Source organism: Suncus etruscus, chromosome 6, assembly GCF_024139225.1.
Source record: "Suncus etruscus isolate mSunEtr1 chromosome 6, mSunEtr1.pri.cur, whole genome shotgun sequence".
NCBI classification, from domain to species: domain Eukaryota; kingdom Metazoa; phylum Chordata; class Mammalia; order Eulipotyphla; family Soricidae; genus Suncus; species Suncus etruscus.
In genome coordinates this window covers 16,267,480-16,295,343 of record NC_064853.1, presented here as the reverse complement: position 1 = coordinate 16,295,343, position 27,864 = coordinate 16,267,480, and the positions used below count along the sequence as shown (strand labels likewise).

General features: G+C 41.4%; 1 protein-coding gene across 1 annotated transcript in view; it reads left to right on the top strand.

Moving 5' to 3' along the window:
* Positions 1-27,864, top strand: part of PATJ (PATJ crumbs cell polarity complex component) — a 367,443-nt gene that overhangs the window by 202,291 nt on the left and 137,288 nt on the right. Inside the window, exon 28 of the mRNA XM_049774382.1 lies at positions 17,084-17,280. Coding sequence (XP_049630339.1) covers positions 17,084-17,280 — 197 coding nt within the window. The remainder of the gene's footprint in view (positions 1-17,083; positions 17,281-27,864) is intronic.

Below are 27,864 nucleotides of genomic sequence, written 5' to 3'. Positions count from 1 at the left end.
TCCACATTCTAGTAGTGCAACCTCAATCTAGTTATTAAATGTTTTGGGCTTTGGTTTTTTTTTCATCTTCAGTATAGGTGATTATTGGAAATATTAGAGGATTGAATTAAAAAAATAAAGACATAAAAGAATGTGGCAGGTTGCCAAATAGAAAACTAATTCTCAGAGGGTATTTTTCACATTTGACTGTAATGACTGTTATTTTGATCTTCAGTATCCATCTCCTCACTGATTCTGAAGATGCCAGGCTAACCTATGTATTTTCTGCTTCTTTCCTTTCATATTTTGCTGTTGTTGCAATTATTGAGATCATGCATTTAGCAACCAGGGATTGAACCCTTTCATCATGGGTTTCTGCACATGCTTGGCAGGGGGCAGGGGGCATACCCTTCTAAATGTGGTGCTCATATACACCTGGCTATGCTGTGGAGATCACAGATGCTGTGATGTCAGGATTCCAGGCAGCAGAGCAACTCTGACTAAGCTCAGTAACCAGAGGCAGTGCCAGGGATACAGTCTCAGGCTTACAAGATAGGTGCTTTTAACCACAGAGCTATTCCTGGTGCCTAAAGCAGTATAATTTTCGATGACCACAATTGATGTTAATGTACTGACCCAATGTCAGTCACTCAAATGTCTGACCTCCAGCTCCTTGTCAAATCTTGGGACCTATTTTTATTTATTTATTTATATATTTATTTATATATTTATTTATTTATTCATTCTTAGACTAGTCAAGTGAAACAGTGGGAGTGGGGAAGGAACATAGAAATCTGTAACTGGCTGTGATCAATTAATTGTAAACACCACTGCACTCGGACCAGCCATATTTTTATTTCTAATCTTTGATTTGCTGGATGAAATTGGAGACCATAGACAGAGAAACTGGTGTCCAGCACAAAGTAAATACTAGAGAGTTGGTCTATAGGGTCATAATCATGTGGAAAATTGTCAGATTTAGGGAGCACTGGGATTCTGCCAGGTCATAAAAATAGAGTTAGAGTGAGAGATTGGTCACCTATTTGTGATGCTTCAGCTGCGCCATTTTGCATAATCCTCCCAACTCCAGCATAACTATTGTTTTCATGTTACTTGAGCAGTAATAGAGGAAAGACTTCTATTTTGTAAAATATTGTTTACATATATTTGGTTTGGGGGCCATATCCAACAGTGCTGAGAGGCTACTCCTGTTTCTGAACACAGACAGGTTTGGCTAAATAAGTAAATAAATCATTAAAAGTAAAATATACCTCTCTCTTAAGAGTTGAACTCTGGGGTCAGAGAGATAGTACAAGGATTAAGGCACTTGCCTTGCACACAGCTATCCTGATTCAATCAATCCCTGGCACCACATATGGATCCCTGAGCACCACCAGAATTGGTCCCTGAACACAAAACCAGGAGTAATCTCTAGGCACTGACATGTGAGCACCTCTCTTCCCCACCAACAAATATCTTTTTGTTTGTTTATTTTGTTTGTTTTGGGGTCACACCCAGGATACTCAGGCATTACTCCTGGTTCTGCACTCAGAAATCACTCCTGGCAGCCTCAGAGGACCAAATGGGATAACAGAAATCACATTCAGGTCTGTCTCAGGTTGGCCCTACAACTATGATATCACTTCGGCCCCAAACAAAGATCTTTTTGACTGTTATGAAATACATGTTTTTTGTTTGTTTGTTTGTTTGTTTTGGTTTGGGGGTCACATCTGGTGACGCTCAGAGGTTATTCCTGGCTCTTCGCTCAGAAATCGCTCCTGGCTTGGGGACCATATGGGACACCGAGGGATCGAACCTTGGTTCATACGAGGTCAGCCGCGTGCAAGGCAAACACCCTACTGCTGAGCCACCGCTCTGGACCCCGAAATACGTGTTTTTTTTATTGAGTTGGCTTGACTTAGGAAAAGGGTCAGAAGAAAGCAACAAACAGTTCCACATTTTAGAGAAGCACTTGTGGTTTATAGTTTATCAAAGCCACAGATGTTAAATGTCCTTTCCTAGTTCCTGTTCATGGGTTATTCATGTGCTTCCTCCACTCTCAGTGTTGTATCTGGATAAGCCTGTGGGCATATTCAATGAGATCTTTGCTGGAAGGTTGTTGTCACTCAAAAAGCATCTCTGGTAGTCAGAACTGAAGGCCAGAACTGTCCATAAGAGACTTGTAGATTCATTTTTCTTAACAGATGTTTCCCCTCTTGGCTTCCTCCTCTTGCCATCACTGCTGCCTTTTTCTGTTTTACTTACTCGCTCCCATCCTCACACATTTATCTTTGCTTTCATCTCATGAGAAAGCAATTGCTCACTGATGCACACAATCCTGTGGAGATCTCCTCTGTCAGCTCCTCTCACACTGGCCAGTTTAAAAACCAGACACATGGGAATAACCTGGCTGCGATATCTGAAATCTCGTCTTTTCCATGCTCTCATCTCAATCTGGGTGACAGAAAACACACACACACACACACACACACACACACACACACTCTCCAAGGAAGGTGTAAACTATTAAATGTCCTGGAGGGGACAGTATAGAAACTGTTGCCAGATTTTTGGCCCTCCTGTGGTCTGTTTTTTGTATTTTTATTATATTCCTTTAGCTGCTAGTATTTTAGAACTTAATCTTTTCAGTTGTTGTTGGCTACCTGAGTCATAATGGGATAAATTTATTTGTGATTTCCTTTCATTCAGCAGCTGTTCTACAAAATATGTTATGTGGTCACCTCCAAATGCACAGTCATTATTTTGAGACTGACTTTTAAATATAAAAGTCTAGCTAGAGCTAGAGCACCGCAGGTAGGTCATTTGCCTTGAATGTGACTGGCCCAGGTTCGAAACCCTGGCATCCCATATGGTCCCCTGAGCCTGCCAGAAAAATGATTTCTGAGCACAGAGCCAGGTGTAACTCCTGGGTGTGGCCAGGTGTGCCCCCTCCCAAAAAAAAAGTCTAGCTAGCTTTTTAAAAGCTTGTGTCTAGAGCAAAACATAATCTTATTTATTTGATTTTTAATGATTTTCTTTAGGGGGCTACATCTGGCTGTGCTCCAAGCTTACTTCAGACTGTGCTCAGGGGATCACTCCAGTGGGGTTTCGGGGATTATATGTAATGCTCAAAATAGAAACCCAGTCTGGTGTGTGCAAGGCAAGCACCTTACCCACTATCATTCCGGTGCTAAGGTTAACTTTTTTAATTGTCTATTTATTAATTCGAGTTAGAAGAAGATTGAAAGCAATTACCATGGGACCATGAGACTCAATGCTTCTTTTATGTTTGATTCCTGGCACCACGAAAAATAATAATAACAGTAATAATAGTGTACAATGCAACCTTATGCTTGTTATTTCAACTTCCTGCTCCTGATGACTAATTTTTTTTAAATAGACAATCATAGCAATAATATACAAAAGCAATTCTATGGGATCAGAAGAAGATTCAGAGGGCTAGAATGCACCTTTTGCACGTGGGAACCCCCACTTCTAGAAGAGCTTCCACCTCTGAGCTTCTAGTAGCCCTCGAGTACCCTACCCCACCCACCTATAGCCCCTCTAAAAGAAAAACATAAAAATCGAGCAGTGCTCGATTGGTTTGTATGGTTATTTACTGTGTGCTAGGCACTAAGTGAAACACTTTAAACAATAAGTTTGTTTTTATTTCAAGGGCCTTTAGGTGAATTTTTTTTTTTTTGATTCAGAAGTTCTTTGTTGTTGTTGTTTTAATCTGTGCTTTAACATATTTAAAATGTAGTGTTTTGATAATAATGAAGCAGTTTGTATCACCCAGAAAAGTGGTTTTCTGGGCTTAATCTTGCAGTCTCTTATTAACCTTTGATTCTCAATAATAAAAGGAAATTATATGCCACGTACATTTATACATGCGACTTAACCTAAATAGCCTATCCCTTGAATTTACCTTTTGTCGATTCTGTAATTTATGCAGTGATTTTGCTGCACTTCTTGGGGCCAGGAACTCCCTTAATGGAACCGATATTCTCTTTCCTTCTGGCAGAAGGGGGACACGAGCAATAAGCTAAATTAGAGGCGAATGCACTAAATATTGTCAAATCCCTACCAGTCTGTCTCTGATAGGATATTGGTATCATGATGCAGGCCTCAGGCCCTGGGCAAACCTGGTTGATGGTTTTCTGAGCAAGTTGGCTACAGGCAAGTTGACTTCTAAAGTGTTGGTTTCTGAGAGGGCTTAGGCAAATATCCCATTTTATTTCTTTTTCCACATTCCACTACTGTTTTTCATAAGTCTCATAAGCTGCCCTATATCCCTTCCAGAAAATATAATTAAACACCCAAATGTAGTCAGGGCCATTGCTGTTGGGCACCATCTGTGGTCACTCCCTGCTCTTAGGTGACACATTAGCACATGCCTGAGTAAGGTCCTGCAAGCAGAACCAGAGTTCTTTTCTGCTCTGTCCCTAATGAGCTAGCAACTCTGTGCCTTTAGGGGACAAGAGAAGCAAATTTTACATGTTCCTTCCTGATGTTTCAAATATGCAAACAGTGATGGAAAAGTGTTGGGGTTTTGAGTGACATTTAGCTTATCTCCAGGCTGCTTTCAGAAGTAAAACATTTTTACTGTTTTCTTGCCAGAGTCAGTAAAAAATCTCAGTAGATAATAATCAAACTCTTTTTACAATTTATCTCCAGGCAACTCTTTTTGATCTTGGCTTTTATATAATCTTGCTCCCTCCTGTCCTTTCCTTTCTTTCCTTCCTTTCTTTTTCCTCCTTCTTCCTCTTTCTTTTTCTTTTTCTTTTTTTATTGTTTTTTTTTGGGCCACACCCGGCGGTGCTCAGGGGTTACTCCTGGCTGTCTGCTCAGAAATAGCTCCTGGCAGGCACGGGGGACCATATGGGATGCAGGGATTCGAACCAACCACCTTTGGTCCTGGATCGGCTGCTTGCAAGGCAATCACCGCTGTGCTATCTCTCCAGGCCCTTCTTTTTCTTTTATTTATGGTATTTATTTTTATTTTTTTTTTTGGTTTTTGGACCACACCCAGTGATGCTCAGGGATTGCTCCTGGCTATGCACTCAGAAATCGCTCCTGGCTTGGGAAACCATATGGGACACTGGTGATGGAACCCAGGTCTGTCCTGGGTCAGCTGCATGCAAGGCAAACACTCTATCACTGTGCTATTGCTCCGGCGCCTCTTTTTTTTTTTCTTTCCCTCTCTTTCATTCTCACTTTTGTTGTTGTTGTTGTTTTTTGGGTCACACCTGGCAGCGCTCAGGGGTTGCTCATGGCTCTACACTCAGAAATTGTTCCTGGCAGGCTCGGGGGACCATATGGGATGCCGGAATTCGAGGCACCATCCTTCTGCATGCAAGGCAAACACCTTACCTCCATGCTATCTCTCTGGCCCCTCATTCTCACTTCTGTTTGTTTTTGTTTTTGGGTCACACCTGGCAGTGCTCAGGGGTTACTCCAAGCTCCACGCTCAGAAGTCGCTCCTGACAGGCTCGGTGGACCATATGGGATGCCGGGATTCAAACCAATGACCTTCTACATGAAAGGCAAATGCCTTACCTCCATTACCTTACCTCATTCTCACTTCTTTTTTTTTGTTTGTTTGTTTTGTTTTTCTTCTTCTTTTCTTTTTCTATTTTTCATTCTCACTTCTTTTTTTTTTTTTTTTTTTGGTTTTTGGGCCACACCCGATGACGCTCAGGGGTTACTCCTGGCTATGCGCTCAGAGGTCACTCCTGGCTTGGGGGACCATATGGGAGGCCGGGGGATCGAACCGCGGTCCGTCCTAGGCTAGCGCAGGCAAGGCAGGCACCTTACCTCCAGCACCACCGCCCGGCCCCTTCATTCTCACTTCTTAAGCTAAGTTCTATCCTCTCTCCCGCCTCCAAATTACTCCCTGATTAATTCACTTGTTTCCATTCAGCATTGATTAGACCTATGTTTTATATTATAAAATTTATAAGACCATTCTCTTTAGATACAACATCATTACCTATTTTCTCCCTACCTGCTATGGAAATATCTCCCAGCTGTCTTAGACCATCTGCCAGACAATGTGAGTTCTTGTGTAGTGGAGACACCTGGCACTTGAGACAGAACCATTTGGCTGAATCAGCGTACTCAGAAGGCAGAAGTCACTCCAAAATCTGACTCAACAGACATTTTCAAGTATTAGAGTTCAAGCCTATTTCCACTCTTAATATACTAATGTAATTTCCCTTGGAAAATTCTAGTTTTTCTCTTGATACACCTACTGAGTAGAAACAACTAAAATTTATAGGAAATGTCTGTGATTTGAAGGGAAGGAAGGCAGTCTGGGAGTGGAGAGAGATGGATAGTGAATGACGGAGATAGAGCTTCTTCAGTTATCTATTACATAGTCAGAATGAGGGTCTCATTGATTTTGAAACATGCTGTGGATTCAGAGAGTCTCTTGGTTTTAGAGTAGTCTTGTGAAGAGTATACTTAAAGACTACACTAGGTAGGGTGTTTGTCTTGCACCAAATAAGACAAACTCAGATTCAAATGAACAGCAAACCTAGATTCAATACCCAGTACTCCATATGGTTCCCCAAGCTCACCAGGAATGACCTCTAAGTGAAGAGCCAAGAGTAAGCCCTGAACATGCTTCAAAATAAGAAAGGAAGAAAGGGGGTGAGAGAGGAAGAAAGGAAGAAAGAAGGGGAGAGTGGGAGGAAGGAAGGAAGGAAGGAAGGAAGGAAGGAAGGAAGGAAGGAAGGAAGGAAGGAAGGAAGGAAGGAAGGAAGGAAGGAAGGAAGGAAGGAAGGAAGGAAGGGAGGAAGGGAGGAAGGGAGGGAGGGAGGGAGGGAGGGAGGGAGGGAAGAAGGGAGGGAGGGAGGGAGGGAGGGAGGGAGGGAGGGTGAGAGGGAGGGAGGGAGGGAGGAAAAGAAAGACTAATTTAAATTATGTTTGTGATCATTATGGCTGACTGTTAGGACTGTGGTAGCAGCCCCTTTCATATTGCATGGGAGATCTGCATGTAATTGACCCACTGATTTCCCAAGAGAGTGACTTAAGAAGCTGGGAAGAAAGAGAATTTGATCTCGTTCCTAACCTTTACCTTATGCTCACTGATTTTCGTCGTTGGTAGGACCCAGGTAGTTAACCTGGTGAGTAAAGGATTTAAGGAGAGTAGGCCTGGAGACCCATTGCTTCCATTTCTTAAGGGAACCCTCTTATTTTAAGTTGTACTAAGGTCTAAAAAAAGTATGGAGTTCTAAAATGAGTATATAGGATGCAGATTTAGCTAACCTAACTCAAATATAAACTTAGCATAGTTCCATTGAGAAATAATTGAAAGTATGTACCAGAAACATTTAGTTTTTAGCTTCAGAACCATAGATGAAATCTTCACTTCTTTGTTTATAGAATGGAGTTCAAGGAGAGGAAATGGTGTAAGGAGATAGCTTTACATGTTTCCTCAGTTTGTTTTGCCTGAATTAAAAGGTTTTGATTTCATGATATAGTAAAACCTAGCATTTAATGTATCTGAAGAGTTGAATTTGACATCTTTACAGCCCTTCCTGGTTGTGTGTATAAATAGAAATTTTAGGGTAACCCATAAGGCCTGAAAATCTGAACAATAAAAAAATCTGACTGAAGATTAAAGAGCAATATATGTTACAGAGCATTTGACATTTTTACTATCAAATTACACATCCTATTTTAATGATGCACAGGGCAAAAACGATCAACTAAAGCCCTTTTGGCTTTTCAAGTGTCTTCAGATTGATAGAGTGGGTTTTAAAGGATAATGTACACAGAATCATTTGTTTTTCAAATGGCCCTAATGGAATCTTTTAATACAAGACTTTTGAACACAAATCTAAAGAGGAACCCATTCTTCTACTTCTTTGAAATAAAAGCATGCATTGTCTAAAAAAAGAATTGTGTTTTATGCTTTGGAGTCTGAAATTACTTTCATGCGGAGGTCTTTGGAGTATTGGCAGAATAGTGTGGCAGGACCACTAAGACTGGAGAAATTGTCCATTTATGCTCTCAGCGGGCATATATTTTGCTTAAATTAACCAGCAAACAAATGCCCAGCACTATTTCAGATGTAGAAGAGATCAGTGGACTGGATGGTTGAGACACCTAATGAGAGTTTTATTCTCCATTAGGAAAATCGAAGCCTCTGAGATAGTGCTCTAAAGACTTGCAGACAAAACAGGGGTGAGGTATATCCTTATATATTATCAGCTGACTGACCTCTAGCAAATTACTTTGATATCTTGGTCTTATTTTCCCACATCAAGAATGCAAAGCTATTCTGAGAAGGTAGTTTTTAGTATGAAAGAAAAAACATCCAAAAAAAAAAAAAAAAAAACAAAGAAAATGGGGGCCGGGTGGTGGCGCTGGAGGTAAGGTGCCTGCCTTGCCTGCGCTAGCCTAGGACGGACCGCGGTTCGATCCCCCGGCGTCCCATATGGTCCCCCAAGAAGCCAGGAGCAACTTCTGAGCGCATAGCCAGGAGTAACCCCTGAGCGTCACAGGGTGTGGCCCAAAAACCAAAAAAAAAAAAGAAAAAACATGTTTTATTTTTATTTTTTCATTGACTTATTGTTTTTGCAATGCTGCAGGCTTCTGGGAATTCCCTCTCCTATGTGTCTGTGATTCTCACTACTCTCTCACCAAATTTCCAGTGCCACCCCACCCTTACATGGCCCCACTGTACATTCCCATATGCCCCTCCCATTGGGAACCTTTGTAGATTTTATCAAATCTAGGGGTTAGTTTTGATGTTGTTGTTTTCCATTTGCTTGCCTTAGTAATCTGTATTCCACCCCTGTGCTGTTTCTTCAACCCAAGTAACACACATTTTAAAAGCCCATTGTGCAAGCCTAGGATCTACAGGTGGTAAACAATTGTATCTTCAGAACCTGGGCCAGGATTTGAACTGAATTCTTATTTTTGCTCTCTTTATTCTGCCACAAATGCATTCCCAGAGTATTTAGAGCCAACCTTATCTCAGTTCTTTTTGTTTTTGTTTGTTTGTTTGTTTGTTTTCTGTGCCATACCTACCCAGTGTTTATTTTTGGCAGGTTCAGGGGACCATATTAAATACCAGGGATCGAACTCGGGCAGCCCTGTGCAAAGCAAGTGCCCCACACTCTGTACTCTCTCCTTCCCCTTCATCTCAGTTCTTGACCTGTTGAGATGGAGCCAGCTTTTCCCCAAGAAAATGATCCCTCTCATCCTTCTGTGGTTTTTATATGTAAATGGGTGACTATGTCGTTAGTAGTCTAAGAGGCTGCTTTATTTTTCTTTGAAAATTGAGAAGGTTAAACCAGTTCTGAACGCCTTTCCATTAATGCTTTATTACCTCCTTTCTTTTTTTTCTTTCCTTTTTTTTTTTTTTCACTGCTAGATATCAAAGACTGGCACTTTACCCCTGAACCACACCAGTGGCCTGAGCCTCTTTTTATATTAATATTCTTCTTTCTCAGCATAATTCTTTTCTTCTCCAGGTGTAGAGGGCTGCATGACATAGTCATTGTAATTTGTTGCCATTGTGGGTCTGCTATGCAGGTTCCTGACGTGTGTGTGTGTGTGTGTGTGTGTGTGTATGTGTGCGTGTGTTCCTTCTAGTCCTATTCTTTTACATCAATTATAATTAACTGTTTTGATATATTCAGTATTTGTGACTTTGTGAGCCCGCTTCCAAAATAGGTGCTATGCTGGTTTTTTTTTTTTTTTTTTGGGGGGGGGGGGTCACACCCAGCAGCGCTCAGAGTTTACTCCTGGCTCTACGCTCAGAAATCGCTCCTGGCAGGCTCAGGGGACCATATGGGATGTCAGGATTCGAACCACCGTCCTTCTGTATGCAAGGCAAATGCCCTACCTCCATGCTATCTCTCCAGCCCAATGCTATGGGTTTTTATGCAGTAAAGTCAATTTTTATAAATGGTATTACCTGAAAACTAGTGACCCCATGCAAATTGCTCCTTGTCCTTTCAGGGCTGTTTTTAAAACTCTCATGTTACTTCTTCCAGCCACTCCTGCCTGCTGATTGTAGACTGTGATGTCTGCTCCCCTAGTTAATCTAGCTTCTCCCCCCCAATGATGGGCACCCAGATTATCACCAGCTCTCTGCTATCTCAAATAACATTGGGCCAAACCTCTACTCATCATTCCCCTGAGACCTGTGGAGGAAGTTGCTCATATCCATATGTGCCCCAGACTGGAGATGCTGATTTCGAGAGGATGTGTATGCTTAATTTGATTAAGAAGTGCCAGACTGCTCTCCAGAACAGACACACCGTTCAGCATTCCAGCCATGGTGCCTGGGATTGCACAGTCCCAGATCTCTAGCTCTTCTTAATGACTCAGCTCTCGGGCATTTGCCAGTTTAATAGTGCAATTAGATCTCATTTAAATTTGGATTTTCCTAGTTACTTATAAATCTGGGTATTTATTAAACATGGCTAGGGTCCTTTTACATTGTATATCTTTTTTTTGACCAGCTTTCTGTTAAGTATTGTTACCTTTCTCTGCATAATTTGTAGGTATTTTCTGTGTATTCATTCCCTGTTGGTTTTAAATGCTGTGGTTCTCTTTATCTACTATATTTTCCTTTTTTGTTTGGTGTTTTTTGCTTGTTTGTTTGTTTGTTTGGGAAAAGCGGCACACCCAGCAGCGCTCAGGAGTTACTCCTGGCTCTGCACTCAGAAATTGCTCCTGGAAAGCTCAGGGGACCATATGGGACACTGGGATTGAACCTCAGTCTGTTCCAGGTCTGCCATGTGGAAGGCAAATGCCCTGCCACTATGATATTGCTCCAGCCTCTATCTGCTATATTTTCTATTTATAAATTTAAGTTCAGAAAGTACCTTCTCTCTAGTTTGTAAATCGCTTTGGAACAGTAAAGGATCAACTAGAAGTCACATTTTCTCAAATGCTTTTTTTCTTAGTCTCTAAACATGGGAATTTGGTTTTCTGCTCGCCTATTAATATAGTAATTTTTTTTCTGGAAAAAAGTATTGATATTTTACTATCCTCGTTTCCCTATATAACAAGAAGTTTGTCCTAGGTGGACTCACTCCTTTGTGGATGGGGTAAGAGTTGAGCTACACCTGAATGTGCTTTCAGATATAACTCCTGGCTCAGTGCCCAGGGATCACTCCTGACATTGTTTGGGAAATCATGTGCCAGGGATCAGACCTGGATTGAGTGCACGCATGTCAAGTGACCTATCCACTGTACTATCTCTGCAGCCTCAAGAAAATATTTTTATTAATTAACCATACCTGATCATGCTCAAGGGTTAATTTGGGCTCAGCACTCAGGAATAATTTCTAGCAGTGCTTGGGAGGCCATAATGGGCTACTGGTGTTAGAACCAAGGTTAGTCACATGCAAGGCAAGAACCCTACCCACTGTATTATTGTTTCCTTCCCTCAACAAGATATTCTTTAAAGGGAATATATTCTTGACTATCATTTTTTTTTTTTTTTTGGTTTTTGGGGCACACCCAGCGATGCTCAGGGGTTACTCCTACCTGTCTGCTCAGAAATAGCTCCTGGCAGGCACGGGGGACCATATGGGACACCGGGATTCGAGCCAACCACCTTTGGTCCTGGATCTGCTGCTTGCAAGGCAAATGCCGCTGTGCTATCTCTCCGGGCCCTTAATTATCATTTTAATTTTTTAAAAAATGAGTTTGTTTTTCTTGTGCAAATCATAGCATTTAACTTCGTTTGTTTTAGAACTTTTTTAAATTAAAGGTGAAAATAAATCTAAATTTAAAATGGACTATGAGAGGCCTGAGAGATAGCACAGCTGTGGGACATTGGTCTTGCACACAACTGATCCAGGACAGAGAGTGGTTTGAATCCTGGTATCCCATATGGTCTCTCATGCCTGCCAGGAGCAATTTCTGAGTGTAGAGCCAGGAGTAACCCCTGAGTGCCGATGGGTGTGACAACCCTCCAACCCCCCCCCCCAAATAAAAAAATAAAATGGACCATGAAAGGGTAAAGCAGGATAGGTGTGTGCCTTAAGCAGTCAAACTGGGTTTCATCCCTAGAATTACATGTAGTCCCCCAAATTCCACCAGGAATTATAAGCCCTGAGCACCACTGAAAGTGGCTAAAAATAACAACAGCAACAAAAAGGTTTAAAAAAGTGATTTAGGGGCCGGAGAGATAGCATGGAGGTAAGGCGTTTGCCTCTCATGCAAAAGGTCATCGGTTCGAATCCTGGCGTCCCATATGGTCCCCCGTGCTCGCCAGGAGCGACTTCTGAGCATGGAGCCAGGAGTAACTCCTGAGCACTGCCGGGTGAGACCCAAAAACCAAAAAAAAAAAAAGTGATTTAAAACTTTTAAAGTCTATATTGATTCATAACTTTAAAACTAGTTTTCAATTATTTTCTCTTTCCTTTTTTTTTTTTTTTTTTGGTTTTTGGGCCACACCCGGTAACACTCAGGAGTTGCTCCTGGCTATGTGCTCAGAAGTTGCTCCTGGCTTGGGGGACCATATGGGACACCGGGGGGATCGAACCGCGGTCCGTCCAAGGCTAGCGCAGGCAAAGCAGGCACCCTACCTTTAGCGCCACCGCCCGGCCCCTCTCTTTCCATTTTTAATACATTTGCATCATTTATGTTTTCCTTGATTAGTTTTTATAGCCTTAATGTTTTCAGAAAAATTGGTTTTAATTTTATTTATCTTTAATTCTAAAGTGTGTGTGTGTGTGTTTGTTTATTTTGTGGTGATGTTTTCTTTCCACGAGTTCCATGCTGCTTTCTCTCATTTTACAATTTATGAGGCAGTTCTTTCTCAACTCCTTGGGTATAATGTTTAGCAAAATTTTTACTTGTTTTCTAAAAAATTACTCCATATTATAAACCACCTTCTATATTCTGCTTTTATAAGGGGTGCCACACCTTCATGGTTTATTCCTGGCTCTGTACTCAGAAATAGCAGGGCCAGGACACCAAATGGGATGCTGGGGAATTGAACCCGGATTGGCCACATGCAAGGCAAATGTCCCCACTATCACTCAAGCTCTAAATTCTGCTTTTTCTATATCTAATCTAGACAAAATTTAAGATGGGCTGGAGAGATAGCACAGCAATAGGGCATTTACCTTGCATGCAACTGACCTGAGAGGGATCCAGTTCAATTCCGGCATCCCATACAGTCTTCCAGTCTGCCAGGGGTGATTTCTGAGTGCAACGCTAGGAATAATCCCTGAATAAACCACTGGGTGTGGCCCCCCAACCAATCAATCAATGAATAAAGTTTAAAATTAAAAAAAAATTAAGATAGCAAACTTATTGTGTTAATTATGAATACTATGTTTCTTTTATATCTCTCTTTCAGCTTGATTTTTGTCTAAATACAAGAGGTTTTGTCCTATGTTTAATTGTGCTGGGTTGAAAGACACAGCCTGCCAGATAATTCTTTTTATTTTATTCTTTATGGTTTTAGGACCACATCTGACAATATTCAGGGGTTTCTCCTGGCTCTGCACTCAGAAATTACACCTGGTAGTGCTTTAGCAACATATGGGATCCTGGGGATTGAACCTGAATCAAACCTGGTCGGCCTCATCATGCAAAACAAATGCCCTGCCCAAGTGATAGTCATATTATCACTCCAACCATAATTCTTGAGAATTACAGAAGTTATCAAAGTTTCTTTGTGCCTCCTCCAAAATGTGTATTTTCTCTCAGATGTAGTGGTCTCTTTTATCTAACACATTGAATTCCTTTTGTTTGTTTGATTCCAGAATTGTGGGGAAACAAATTGCTTTCTAATGTAATGTCTTCTAAAGGGGAGATTTTAAGCTTTTGATTCATTGTGTCTTCTAAATATAGTGCTTCTCCCTCTTCCCCCAACAAATCTAGCAAATAGAGGAAAGTATAACTAACTATTATGGTAGAATCCATGAGATGAGTTTCTTCCATGAAATGTTATCTCAGGCTCCATCCCTGGGGGAACCCAGGACCTATGCAGTGCCCCTAAATTAGGATGTTATTTCTGCAATCTATCCAGTGCCTTTTTTTAAATATAATTTTTATTTTAATTATAGTGACTTACATATCGTTCACAGTAATATTCCAGGTACATATTTACATTGAATCAGGGGAGTTCCCACCACCGAATTGTCCTCCCAAAACCACTCCCATCCTGCCTCCCATATCCTCCACTCTCCCCCCCCGCCCCCCCGGGGGTGCTAGAATGCGTGGTCCCTTCTGTGTCTAGTTTATTACTTAGTGGTCTTATAACTGTTTGGTCTTGGTGCCTCCATTACTGCCCCCTCTAATTGGGAGGCGGGACTAGAAAGTTCAAGTTATGTGGTTTTGTTTGAGGAAGAGAAAGGTAATATAATGGGGTAAAAATTGACTACGCCGACTGTGAGCAGAGTCATTCTAGAGGCTCTCATCCTTGGTTTGAGGGACGAAGGGGAAAAGAAGAAGGGGAAACACCACAACAGTTCAAAAAGAGGAATCAAATAAGATATCCAGTGAGCACTGCAGCAATAAAAATATGCACCACATAGTTGCCATAGTCGCAAAGAGGAAGAAGAGAAAAGAAGAAAGAAAAAGTAAATATATAATTTAAAAAATGGACAACTACTTCAATATCTACCCCAAAACAAAGAAATCGACAAAAAATAGATAAAAAAATAATAAAAAATAAAAATAAAAATAAAAATAAAAAAAAGAAAGAAAAAGAAGGATTATTTAGTGTTTTTTTTGTCTCTCCACCCCCCTTCCTGCATAGGCACAGTAAATATTGGGGTCATCCGAAACGGGAATTCCCTTGGCCTAGGAGATAGAGGGTTTCTCTCCCCTTGGAATATATAACCTTTCACTTTCATTTTTTGTCACCATCTAAGAATCCAGATTTCCATTTTGCTTCCAGATGGCCTCACACTCTCTCTTCTGCCCCCACCTCCTTGGACTCTCTTTCCTGTAACCAATGTCTCTGCACATTATCAAACCTTCTGCTCAAATTCTGCTTTTTCCAAGAAATCTCTTGTAGCTGGTCCTGTTCACTCTTGGGAGTCTAAAAGCAGTGCAGGCTAGCACAATTAATTTAGTGTTTATTCGCTGACCTGCATCACTAAAAAGATGAGTGTTGTGTTGCCAGCACTGTGGCAGCTAGCACTTCTATTTCAATCATTGCATAAACATTCAATAAAATGTTTGTTGTGTTGGGGCCCAGAGTGATACCACAGTGGGTAGGGTGTTTGCCTTGAACATGACCAATCCAGGTTCTATCCCAGCATCCCATATGGTCCCCGAGTAATTTCAGGAGTAATTTCTGAGCTCAGAGCCAGAAGTAACCCCTGAGCATACTCAATACAAAAACAGAAAAATGTTTGTTGTGGGAGCCAGAGTGATAGCACAGTGGTAGGATGGTTGCCTTGCACATGACTGATCTAGGGCTGACCTTGGTTCAATCCCTGGCTTCCCACATGGTCCCCTGAGCCAGGAGTGATTTTTGAGTGCATAGCCAGGAGTAACCCCTGAGCATCATGGGGTGTAGCCCAAAAACCAAAAAAAAAAAAAATTTGTTGTTTTAATATTTAGATGTGGTAAAGTACCTTGCTCACTGTGCCTTGTAAACCTTTTTTCCATGATGTGACTATGCTATATTCAGATATAAAGATGGTGAAACTCTACTACCAAAATTCAGGTATTATTATAACTCAGTGGACATGTCAATTAAATATGCAATCAAAAATAAAAAATTCAGATTTCTATTTTTGTATATTTGTGAACTACAAAGTAAAAATATAAACATTTTGTGGAGTTTGTATTTTGCATGCTCAAGGAGAAAATTAAATTTTAAATAAACCTCTATCTGGAAAAAATAATAATAAAGTCTCATCATAGTCCCATGTTCTTGGTAATGATCAATAAAAATAGTGTTGTTTGTTTTTACTTCAATGTTTCTATGACTTCAGGGGTTTTCTTAGATGAAGACTGTTATATGTTGCAAATTCCCCATTTACTCTCTTCTTTATTATTATTCATGTCTTATCAGTGAAAGTTCTCTAATATATCCTTTAAAATCCTTATTAAAAAGGGCTGACTTATTCTTTTTCTAAGGTAAACAATTATGTGTTGCTTATCCTTTTACTACAAATATATACAGAAAGCAATTTTTACAAGTATACAATTATGCACTCTCTGATTTTCAAACAGTGTTTGATAAGTAGGTATGGTAAAGAGATATAAGGGATTAAGCTATTTGCCCGCTGTGTCCCCCACTACCTCCCAATGGCCTGAAGACTCCTTCTTTGAATTAAACTTTCAATTTGCTAGGTCTCCTCTCAGTACAATGAACACAAGCTAAGTGTTAGATGTAATGTAAAGAGGTTTAGTCAAAATCTACTGATTTGTTGTCAGCTGATGAGACGTCTGGCTGGCCCCACAGTAGCGTTTATTAAGCCATAAGCATGGCAGCATACTGGGCCAGAGTTGGTAGCATATGGAGCTCTGGTAAACGATTCAAGCTTTATCACACCCCAGACTTTGGTGGCACTGAAGCCACACAAATAAAGCATAGCCAGTCATGTCCTAAAATAAGTAGTGATGACTTAAGACCACCATATTTGTTCAAAGTCTTTCCCTCTGTCCCTGGTGAAGCTGGGCAGACTCAAGTTTTTTCCAAAGCAGGAACAACCTTCCCCCTGAAGCGCCCAGGGTGATGTTCCTACCTAGCACCTCAGTTTATCTTTCTTATTCTTTTGGCCTTTCAGTGTGTAGAGTGCTGGGGTCCATCAAGGTCACTCCCAGATTAAACCCCAGGTTTCCTGCTTTAGGGATATCTCTCTCACCCCAAAAGAGTACTTTTTGGGTAGTCTTTCAAGCTAAAAACTCAAACTTAATTTATTCCCAAACACTTCCTTGGATTAAAGGGAAACTATGGCTAACTTCTTAAATGAAGAAAACAGGATTTTGAACAACAGTAACCTTTTCATAAGACTATAAAATGCTCAATTACTTCATTCTCAAAAGCATGTCTTGTACAGTAAGAATGAGGAAATGCTGGCGTTTCTGGACTATAGATTCAATGACTTTGTTTCTTTTTACATGTGTTTGCTTTTTTTTATTTTTTTCTTAATAGAAAAAATCAGGCAAAGATATGCAGACCTGCCTGGAGAATTACACATCATTGAACTTGAAAAGGATAAGAATGGACTTGGGCTCAGTCTTGCTGGTAATAAGGACCGGTCACGCATGAGTATCTTTGTGGTGGGAATTAACCCGGAAGGACCCGCTGCCTTGGATGGAAGGATGCGGATTGGAGATGAGCTTTTAGAGGTAAGGGATTTTCTCTCTCTCTCTCTCTCTCTCTCTCTCTCTCTCTCTCTCTCTCTCTCTCTCTCTCTCTCTCTCTCTCTCTCTCTCTCTCTCTCTCTCTAGTAAAGTAAAAGAGTAAAGAGGAGAATGTAAAGAAAAACAAGGTAAAGGGGATGGGAGAGGCGAAGAGGTGGAACTATTGACAAACTGTGTTTCCTTCAACTACTTCAAATCATTTTGAAATCAAACTATTGTTGCTTATAAACGGTATTTGCTGCTTGAGTGGAAATCAATCTCTCACGTTAATTTAGGGACTTGAAGCACAGGAAAACACATTAAAAAAATAGGGCATGCTCTCCATATCAACTCAAAAATGTTGAAAAGTGATTGTTATCAACCTTCCATTGATTCTATATCACAATTCTCTTTGGAATTTGAATTAGTCATTAAGCGCAATGTCTGTTTTTATTGCAGTAGCATTTAGTTGGAGAGGAAATATTAAAGCCAACAAAAACTTGTGACCTGGTTGTGAGAAAATGGTTAATGTCTGTGACCTTGGTGATTTAGGTGAAGGCCACATTTGGTTGTTTATTTAAGAACAAGATCAAGATAAGAGAAGCTAAGATTGGTCCTCTGCAAATTACTTTCTGGACCATCTCAGCAGTCATCTGAAAGGTTATTCTCATTTCTCTAAGCTGAAAAGTCAGGATAGCTGTTTCAAGTTTGTCAGGGCTTGATAGTGATTTGCTTGTTGAACCATTCATGGTGTTGTCTGTTTTGACTGGCCTCAGAAGAAGAAATAAATATACCCAGTCCCTCTGTTCAGAGCATGACAGTCTAGAGGAGGAAATCAGGCATGAGAAGCCAACTGCACTACAAAATGAAACAGAGCAGAAGCTAAGAGATGCCTGACCCCAACTTCTACCACTTCCTTTACTGCTGAACTTACCAAATACAAACTTGCTGATCCTAGATTCCATAGCCTTGTCTGACTTAGCTCTTTATTGCCCTGGGTGTTCCAGGCCTTTTGGATACGGCCCTTTAATAGTTAGATTGTTGGAGGTAGAGCAGTGCTTGAAACAAGAGTTTGTTTACTGAACTGACGTTGCCTTTACAAACTCTATCTGATGTCTCTGGCTCAGTGTAGTCCCCAGCCTTAGAGCTGTGCCACAGACATAACCTTCAATTCCAGCCCTTCTCTGCCCCAGGCCTGGCAGCCTCTTCCTTCCCTAGAACCAATGTGTTTATTGTCACACTTGGAGTGGCTTTCCTCACCTTCTTCTATAATCTTTCATCTTGCCAAAGACCCATATGGGCTGGTAGAACTCACTTGGTCATTGCAGAAACAGAAGCAAAGGTGTGGCAGTGTGCATTCACCAGTGGGATTTCTCACTTTAGGTTTATTTCTTCTGGTTGGTGTTTAAAAATGTCTTCAGAGGTGGAAGAAATGATACTGGCACTGAGTAGGTGGCTAAAAGGGCTGAATACAAGCTTTGCACATGGGAGGGCTTGGGTTTCACCCTTGACAGCTCATGGCCCCTGAGCATCCCTGGACTGACCTCAAGGACCACACCAAGTGTCACCCCCGGATTCTGCTGGTTGGAAATGGGAAGGAAAAGAGAAAAAGGGTGGTAGTTATGAGGAAAGTAGAGCTCATTTACTGTTATTACAAATACTGGAATTATGTAGTACATATGGGTAGATATATTTATATTCACCATTTATTAGAATCTTTTATTTTTTGCATGTTTGGTTTTGGTTTATTGGTTTTGGGGCCATACCCAACAGTGCTCAGGAGTAACTATGCTCTGTACTCAGGGATCTTGGCAGTACTTGGGGAACCATATGCAATGCCAGGGAATTAAACCTGGTCAGCCATGTGCAAGACAAGAGCCTTGCCCACTGTACTATAGCTCCAACCCAGGATATTAAATTCTTTTTTTTATTATTATTATTATTTTTTTTTTTTTTGGTTTTTGGGCCACACCCATTTGACGCTCAGGGATTATTCCTGGCTATGCGCTCAGAAATCACCCCTGGCTTGGGGGGACCATATGGGACACCGGGGGATCGAACCGAGGTTCGTCCTACGCTAGCGCTTGCAAGGCAGACACCTTACCTTTAGCGCCACCTTCCCGGCTCCCCGGATATTAAATTCTTGAGTGTTATTATTATCCCTATTTTGTGGCCATGATAATTTCATAAATAATTTGCTTAATACAGTAGAACTAAGTGATTTAACCTGTGCTAGAATCCAGACCTTACAGTCTCCCAGGTCTGTGCTTCAGCCTTTGAGAAAGACTGGGTTCTCCCTGATAATTCATTTGAACTCCTTCATTTAAATCCATGAAAATTCTGACTTATAATGCTCTGGGGAGCCGTGTATATTAAGTCACTCTGCTATGCTCTATATACCTAGAGACTGATATCTTGTCTTGTATGGCATATGGAAATGTTCCAAAGTCTATAATTTGGAGCATAAACATTCCAGTTCTATTTAAAATTCTAGTTCCATGGCTTGACCTTATTAAGCTCAAGATTGAATGTCTTTTGGGGTTCAGAGCACCAGGATCTTTTATTTCTCTGTCTAGTGTTTTATTTAGTACAGGTAAAAGATGAGCAATAGCAATAGAGAAATGGGAGGGATTTACAGGTCAAACACCAAATAAAGCAGGAGTGAGACCATGAGCACTGGCCTACAGACATGCTTGGATTTATGCTCCTCTTTTCAGTTATTGGCCACATCTCAAGAGGCACTTGACATAGAGTGCCTGGCAACTGTCACTAAATCCCATTTACTTCCTGAGAAACTTCTTGTACCTGTTTGCTAAATTAGAGGCTGGAAGGGCTCTCCTGGGTGGGAAAGAAAAAAAGAACATGAACATCTTTGCACATTGCATTGCACACCCTGAATATGGCCTTTTCTTTTTCGGCTATGTCACATTCATATATATATATATATATATACTTCGTTCAGGCAAGAGAGTTAGAAGATAACTCTCCTCTACACCCCACTGGTTTGCCCTTTGGAAAATAAAGGTCTGGTTTAGGGAGAGCACAAAGGGCTCTCTTGTTTTATATGTCAGAACCCAGGTTAAATACCCAGCATAGGGCCGAAGAAATAGAACAGTGGTAGGACATTTGCCTTGTACACAGCCAACCCCAGACTGACCTCGATTTGATTCCTGGCATCCCATATGGTCCCCCAAGCGTTTCAGGGTTGATTTCTGAGTGCAGTACCAGGAGTAACCCCTGAGCGCCACAGGGTGTGACCCATGAACCAAAAAAAAAAAAAATGTCTAGCATTTCATGTTCCCCCTACCACTGCTAGGAGTGACTTCCTGAACACCAACTCTAGTAGCATACTGGGAGATCCCCTAATATCTGACCCCTCCAAAAAAAATATGTACAGAGAATGGGTATATAGACCAGGGATGTGACTTAGTGGTAAGTAACATGCCATGAATGTATGAGACCTTGGATTCAATTCCCAGCATACAAAAATCATGGATAAGGGGCTGGCACAATAGCATAGTGGTAAGGTGTTTGCCTTGCATGCAGCTTACCCAGGACAGACCTCGATTCAATCCTGGTGTCCCATAAGGTCCTCCAAGCCAGGAACAATTTCTGAGCGCATAGCTAGGAGTAACCCATGAGCATCACCAAGTGTGGCCCAAAAACCAAAAATAAATAAATAAATAAATAAATAAATAAATAAATAAATAAAATAAAGGATAAGAACAGTAACACAGATGTGGTGGATATATGTCATGTATCCTGGGCAAGTTATTTCTCTTTGCCATACCTCAGCAATCTCCTGTTTCAAGTGGAAGTGACTTAGGGGGCCAGAGTGATAGTACAGTGGGAAAAGTGCCTCGCATGCAGCCGACCCAGGTTTAATTTCTGGCACCCCATGTGATCTCCTGAGCCCACCAGGAGTAATTCCTGAGTTAGCCAGGAGTAACCCCTGAATACCACTAGTGTGGCCAAAATAATAAAATGGAAGTGACTTACCGGCTTGTCCCTCTTCACAGCAGCAGACCACATAGGTTGTTCATGGAGAGGCGCTGCCCAAAGTTATTTTTCACGTGGGTTCTCAAGGGTGTGAATTCCCAAGAAAAAACTGTCAAGTTTTGTCTTAGTACCTGGCACCATCTGGCATGTTAACATCTTAATAATTGTTAGCAGGTTGTACTCAGGAAGCAAAATGTCTGTGTAGATGTTTGTTCCTCTTTTTTTTTTTCTTCAGGATGGGAGCATATCCTGTAGTGCTCAGGGCTTACTCCTAGTTCTGTGCTCAGAAATCACTCCTGGCAAGTATCAGGGGACCATATTTGGTGATGGGAATTGAACCCAGGTCAGCTGTATGCAATGCAATGCGATGCTCTACCCACTATACTATCTCTTCAGTCCCAGGGCCCCTTCTTTTTTGTGTGTGAATATAAATACTTGTCTCTGAGAGAGAGTTCTGCAGGATCTCATCTCACTCCCACAGTACCCAGACTGGTGGACAGCCAGAGAAAAGATCTGTGCAGGAGTCTTCAACATCTCATGCACCTTCTCAGAAGGTTTGGAAGCCTGGGGCCAGAGAGATAGTGCAGTGGTAGGGCATTTGCCTTGTACTCAGCCAATCCAGGACTGACGGTGGTTCGAATCTCAGCATCCCATCATTCCATATGGTCTCCCATGCCTGCCAGGAGCGATTTCTGAGTACAGAACCAGGAGTAACCCCTAAGTGCCACCGGGTGTTGTGACCGTTTCCCCCCCAAAAAGAAGGTTTTGGAGCCTAATTTGATTTTTAATTCTTTTTTTTTTTTGGGGGGGGAAGGGGGTGTCACACCCATCCGGCAGCGCTCAGGGGTTATACCTGGCTCTATGCTCAGAAATCGCTCTGGCAGCTCAGAGGACTATATGGGATGCCGGGATTCGAACCACCATCCTTCTGCACGCAAGGCAAACTCCTTATCTCCATGCTATCTCTCCAGCCCCTGGAGCCTAATTTGATTCTAAATTTATGGTGGGATAAATCACAGGGGAATGATTTCCCTGGGTTTATAATGAAGGGGGCATATTTTCCCCATTATTTCGTTGTCCACTGTAGGATAAAGGGCAAGATTGTCTGTTAGAGCCCAGCTGGTGGGCAGCTGCTGTGAATCTGAGACCACCCTGGTCTGCCCCATAGGGTGCCTGCCCATGCATGTGCTGCCCGCTGTGCCAAAGCAGCAGGAAGTGGGGTGACACTGTGGCCTGATTCCTGTCTAAGAAGGCCTTACATTAAGCCTCTGAAAAACAATGTGCTTCAATCTCGGCCTCTTTATCTTGTCCTGCCCTGCTGGTGTGAGGTTCTGAATTCATTTGCAAATATATTAGCATCTAATTACCATGCAAGTTGGAAGGAGATCCGTTTTGAAGTGCTGGCTTTCTCTGAGCAATTAAGACAGAAGATATGCAGGCCCAGGCATGGTCCTGTCCCTGTTTGAGGACTATCAGATTTATTTATAATCTCCCTTACAAGCAAGCAGAGGGAATAAAGGACAGAGAGTGCAATAAGGGGAATTAGAGAGATTTGTCAAGTTCCAGAAGCAGCCAGAAGGCACAGCATGGGTGGCACAGGGGCTGCAGACAGGGTGGGTTATCAGGTAAAGCTGGCATCTCTCTCCTGTGCCCTTCAAGAGAGAGGAAGATGTGCCCTTCAGAACTTCTCCTGGCAGGATAATCATAGCAAAATCTTTATTGTGTGTTTGTTTTGTTTTATTTTGTTTTATTGTTTTTTTGTTTTTTGTTTTTTGGTTTTTTGGTTTTTGGGCCACACCCGGCAGTGCTCAGGGGTTACTCCTGGCTGTTTGCTCAGAAATAGCTCCTGGCAGGCACGGGGGACCATATGGGACACCGGGATTCGAACCAACCACCTTTGGTCCTGGATCGGCTGCTTGCAAGGCAAACGCCGCTGTGCTATCTCTCCGGGCCCTATTTTGTTTTATTGTTTTGGGGCCATAAACAGTGACATCCAGGTGTTACTCCTGGCTCTGCACCCAGGAATCACTCCTGGCAGTGCTCTGGAGGCCTTATAGGATGTTGAGGATCAAGTTCAGGTTGACCATGTGCAAGGCAACACTGTAATGTTTATCCAGTCCTGAAATCTTGTTCTTTTGCACGTACAGAGAATGGTTACTTAAAAACCATTAAAACTAAAATTGCAGGTTCACTTCATATTTGTTAGGAATCAAGATAAAAATACCTTCAAGGAAACTCAGATTTAGAAATACCTCTTTTATGAGAGGAAGGAACTAGAAAGCACTGAGAAAAGCGATGAACCCAAGTACTAAGAGCATTTATTATTATTATTATTATTATTATTATTATTATTATTATTTTGTTTGTTTGTTTTTGGGGGGTCACACCCAGCAGTGCTCAGGGGTTACTCATGGCTCTCTGCTCAGAAATCATTCCTGGCAGGCTCGGGGCAACATATGGGATGCCGGGATTGGAACCACCGTCCTTCTGCATGCAAGACAAACACCTTACTTCCATGCTATCTCTCCAGCCCACACTAAGAGCATTTTTGGTGGGAGAACTTCTGGGTCCTTCTGGCATCTGTATACTCTGTTTTTTTTTTCATATTTTTCATATCTTTTGGAAGCCTCAGATGTGATTTTTGAAGTGCAGCTTAGAGCTAGCTAAATCACTAGTTTTTGTACATCCATGAATAAAGCTCATTTCTTTTATAGTAAAAGCTTCTGTCAATAAGCATGCTTTGAGAGACCTCCTCTAATAAACATCCCACCGTAGAAACACACATTGGTGAAGCAGAAGGCAGGGTAAAGGATTTTTAAAATTCAAGGGTCAGTTTTGTTAATGGAGGTCTATCAGATTTATTTATAATTTGGATACTTTAAAAGTGCATGCTGGGGCTGGGAAGGTGGCGCTATAGGTAAGGTGTCTGCCTTGCAAGCGCTAGTGTAGGACAGACTGCGGTTCGATCCCCCGGTGTCCCATATGGTCCCCCCAAGCCAGGGGCGATTTCTGAGCACATTGCCAGGAGTAACCCCTGAGTGTCAAACGGGTGTGGCCCAAAAAACAAACAAAAAAAAAAAAGTGCATGCTAACCTGGCCAAACTTTTTACTGGGGCAAAAGTAAATATGTGGCTCATTGTATATTTATTCTATCTCAATAAAGCTCTTAAAATTTTTGGTAATCAGACTTGGCAACAATAAGGACAGTAAACCAGTTCAGTCCTGAATATGAGTTTCCCATTTGCAAGGTGAAAGTCAGGCCATGTTGTGACTCTTTAAATGCACTAGAGCCTAATTCAGTTTTGCATGTCAACAGCAGACCAAGCAGAATTGCCATCTGTGTGGTCAAATTCCTTTCTTCAAAGCCCAGCCCCTCGGCTGAGAACCTCTGTACTAGTTCTGCCAGTTACTCCTAGTCCTTAAAACCATCTCCTTTGCATGCACAAATGCACAAGTCTCCAAGTTTCATCCCCAGCACTGATTGGGGCTGGGTACCACTGAGTATAGCTCCTGTGGCCCTGAGAAACACTGGCCTGAGCACTAAATTTTTAGGCCTGTACCCCAAGACCAAGTATCACCATGAGTGCCTTGGGACACCCCCCATACACTGCTTTTGACCAGTTCTATGATTTCAGCATTATAATTGATAACTACCTGATATGTGTAATCCAGTATATGTTATTTTGAGTCACAAATACATAGAGAAATTAGGAGTAAAAAAACAAAACTGTAGGAATGACATGGCCACTAGTTACCTTGAAAAGAATTGACTATAATTTATATTCCTAAGAAAATATGGTAGGTGGTTTTTATTCTTCTACCTTATCTTTTTTTCTTTAATTTTATTCTAACACCATGATTTACCAAATTGTTCACAGTAACATTGCTCCAGCTATTAAATGTTCCAACACCAGTCTCACCACCATTGTGACCTTCTCTTCACCAGTGTCCAGAATTCCCCATCACCACCACCCAAGCCTGTGTCCATGCAGGCACAAACAAATTTACCCCATATTGTTTGTTACAATACAAAAGCAAATGGAATTATCAAAACTTAGACCAGCAAGCTAGTTAACAAGATTAACAAGGGTTAATTTGAAATAATTGTTCATATTTGTTAAAGTGCTTTCTGAGCTCCCTGGGGCCCACGTGACTTTAGGCTAAGCTGGGCTGACATTTCATATTTATAAAATAGATGCTTGAGGGTGGTGTGGGCTGCTGATCCACAGGGCATACTCTGAAGGCTGTGTGTATGAGTTCTGTCTTAATCTAGAATCTAGATAGATAGATAGAGAGAGAGAAAGAAAGAAAGAAAGAAAGAAAGAAAGAAAGAAAGAAAGAAAGAAAGAAAGAAAGAAAGAAAGAAAGAAAGAAAGAAAGAAATAAATAAAGAAAGAAAGAAAGAAAGAAAGAAAGAAGAGGGAGGGAGGGAGGGAGGGAGGGAGGGAGGGAGGGAGTAAGGAAGGAAGGAAGGAAGGAAGGAAGGAAGGAAGGAAGGAAGGAAGGAAGGAAGGAAGAAAGAAAGAAAGAAAGAAAGAAAGAAAGAAAGAAAGAAAGAAAGAAAGAAGAAAGAAAGAAAGAAAGAAAGAGAAAGAAGAAAGAATATTTTTATTTAAGCATCATGTTTGTAATTGGATTTCAGCCCAGAGATACAAACACCCCTTCACCAGTACAACTTTCCCCACACCATTGCCTCCCATTTCCCTCCTCCCCATCCCCTGTCTGTCTTTGAGACTGACATTATATTTCTCTCTCTATCATTGTCATGGTAGTTGTTAGTATAGATATTTCTCTAACTGTACCCACTAGTCTTTATGATAAGCTTCTCATCATGGACTGTTCCTTCCAACCCTGTTGTCTTCCACCTCTATTGTCTCTGGGTTTTATTATTATACATCCCACAGATGTGTTTGGCTCTCTCCCTCTGACTTATTTCACTCAAAATAATAGTTAATATTTTTCCATGCTGTTACTCAAGTCAGTATAGTCAGAATTTATAGATCTGAAAAAAAATGGTGACTTAAAAGTTTGATAAGGTTAAATTGCAGAGCTGGGCCATTTCTGTTGGAGGGTGTAGAAGGTGGCACTCACCTGCTATAGTTCATGTAGAAAGGAGACCTACCCCTTGAGAATACCACAGAAATATCAGCCCAGATCAGAATACCGAAGGGGTATTATTGTCAAACAATATTTTCTTTTGGACCTTGGTGGAGGGGCCAGACCGTTTTTTCCTATGGAAGATGGTGGCTGTGGACAGGGAGTGCTGGATTTTCCAGTGGTAGAGTGCATGTAAAGCCCCGCCTCTCTTTGTTCTATTCTTTACTGTAAACACTAAGAAACTCTCTTAGGCATCTACTTCATTTGGTCAAATGAATCAAGTTAGAGAACTTGGGGAAACTTCCAAGTGAAACATTAAAAAAATAAAAATAAAAGCTGCAAATAAATATGTTTCTCTGCTCACTCTTCAGCAGAGAAATGCTTTCAACTATTTTTTTTTTTTTTTTTTTTTTTTTTTTTTTTGGGTTTTTGGGCCACACCTGGTAATGCTCAGGGGTTACTCCTGGCTATGTGCTCAGAAGTTGCTCCTGGCTTGGGGGACCATATGGGACACCGGGGGATCGAACCGCGGTCCATCCAAGGCTAGCGCAGGCAAGGCAGGCACCTTACCTTTAGCGCCACCGCCCGGCCCCTCAACTATTTTTTTTTAATATTTTGGAAATCGCCTTGATTTGGAAATCAAAAAAAGATCTTGCTATTTTCCCAGACTTTTCAATTAAGGGAGATATGTAAGTTACATAGTGGTAGGGCTTTACCTTTCGAAGATATTCAATTTAATTAGTTTTTTTTTTGTTTTTTTTTGTTTTGTTTTGTTTTCTTTTGTTTTTTTGGGCCACACCCGGCGTTCCTCAGGGGTTACTCCTGGCTGTCTGCTCAGAAATAGCTCCTGGCAGGCTCAGGGGACCATATGGGACACCGAGATTCAAACTAACCACCTTTGGTCCTGGATCGGCTGCTTGCAAGGCAAACGCCGCTGTGCTATCTCTCCGGGCCCAATTTAATTAGTTTTGAGGAGACACAATAAATCACTCACACTTTTGCCTTTTAAATAAATGTGTTCTTTGGGGACACTATAGTTCCCAAGAAATAGATTAAATCAGAGTGACAAAAGACCTCATTTCAACCCTGCCTTCACTCAACTTTATCCTTAAAATCTGCTTCTGGGGCTGGAGAGAAAGCATGGAGGCAGGACATTGGCCTTGCATACAGAAGGACAGTGGTTCGAATCTTGGCATCTCATATGGTCCGCCAAGCCTGCCAGGAGAGATTTCTGAGTGTAAAGCCAGAAGTAACCCCTGAGCGCTGCCGGGTGTGACCCAAAAACAACAACAACAAAAAATCCATTTCTTGGCCTAAAAGATTGTTATAGGAGCTTGATGCATAATACTTTCTCTTCTTGAGAAAAACAAATGAATAGAATGATTAGGGAACCTAATTTTAGTATAGAGAAACTGTGCTTTCTTGTGAGTTTTTATTTTCTGTTCCCAGCTCTGCCCTTGTCTTCAGTTCTCTAGCTGTAAAATCTCAAGTGAT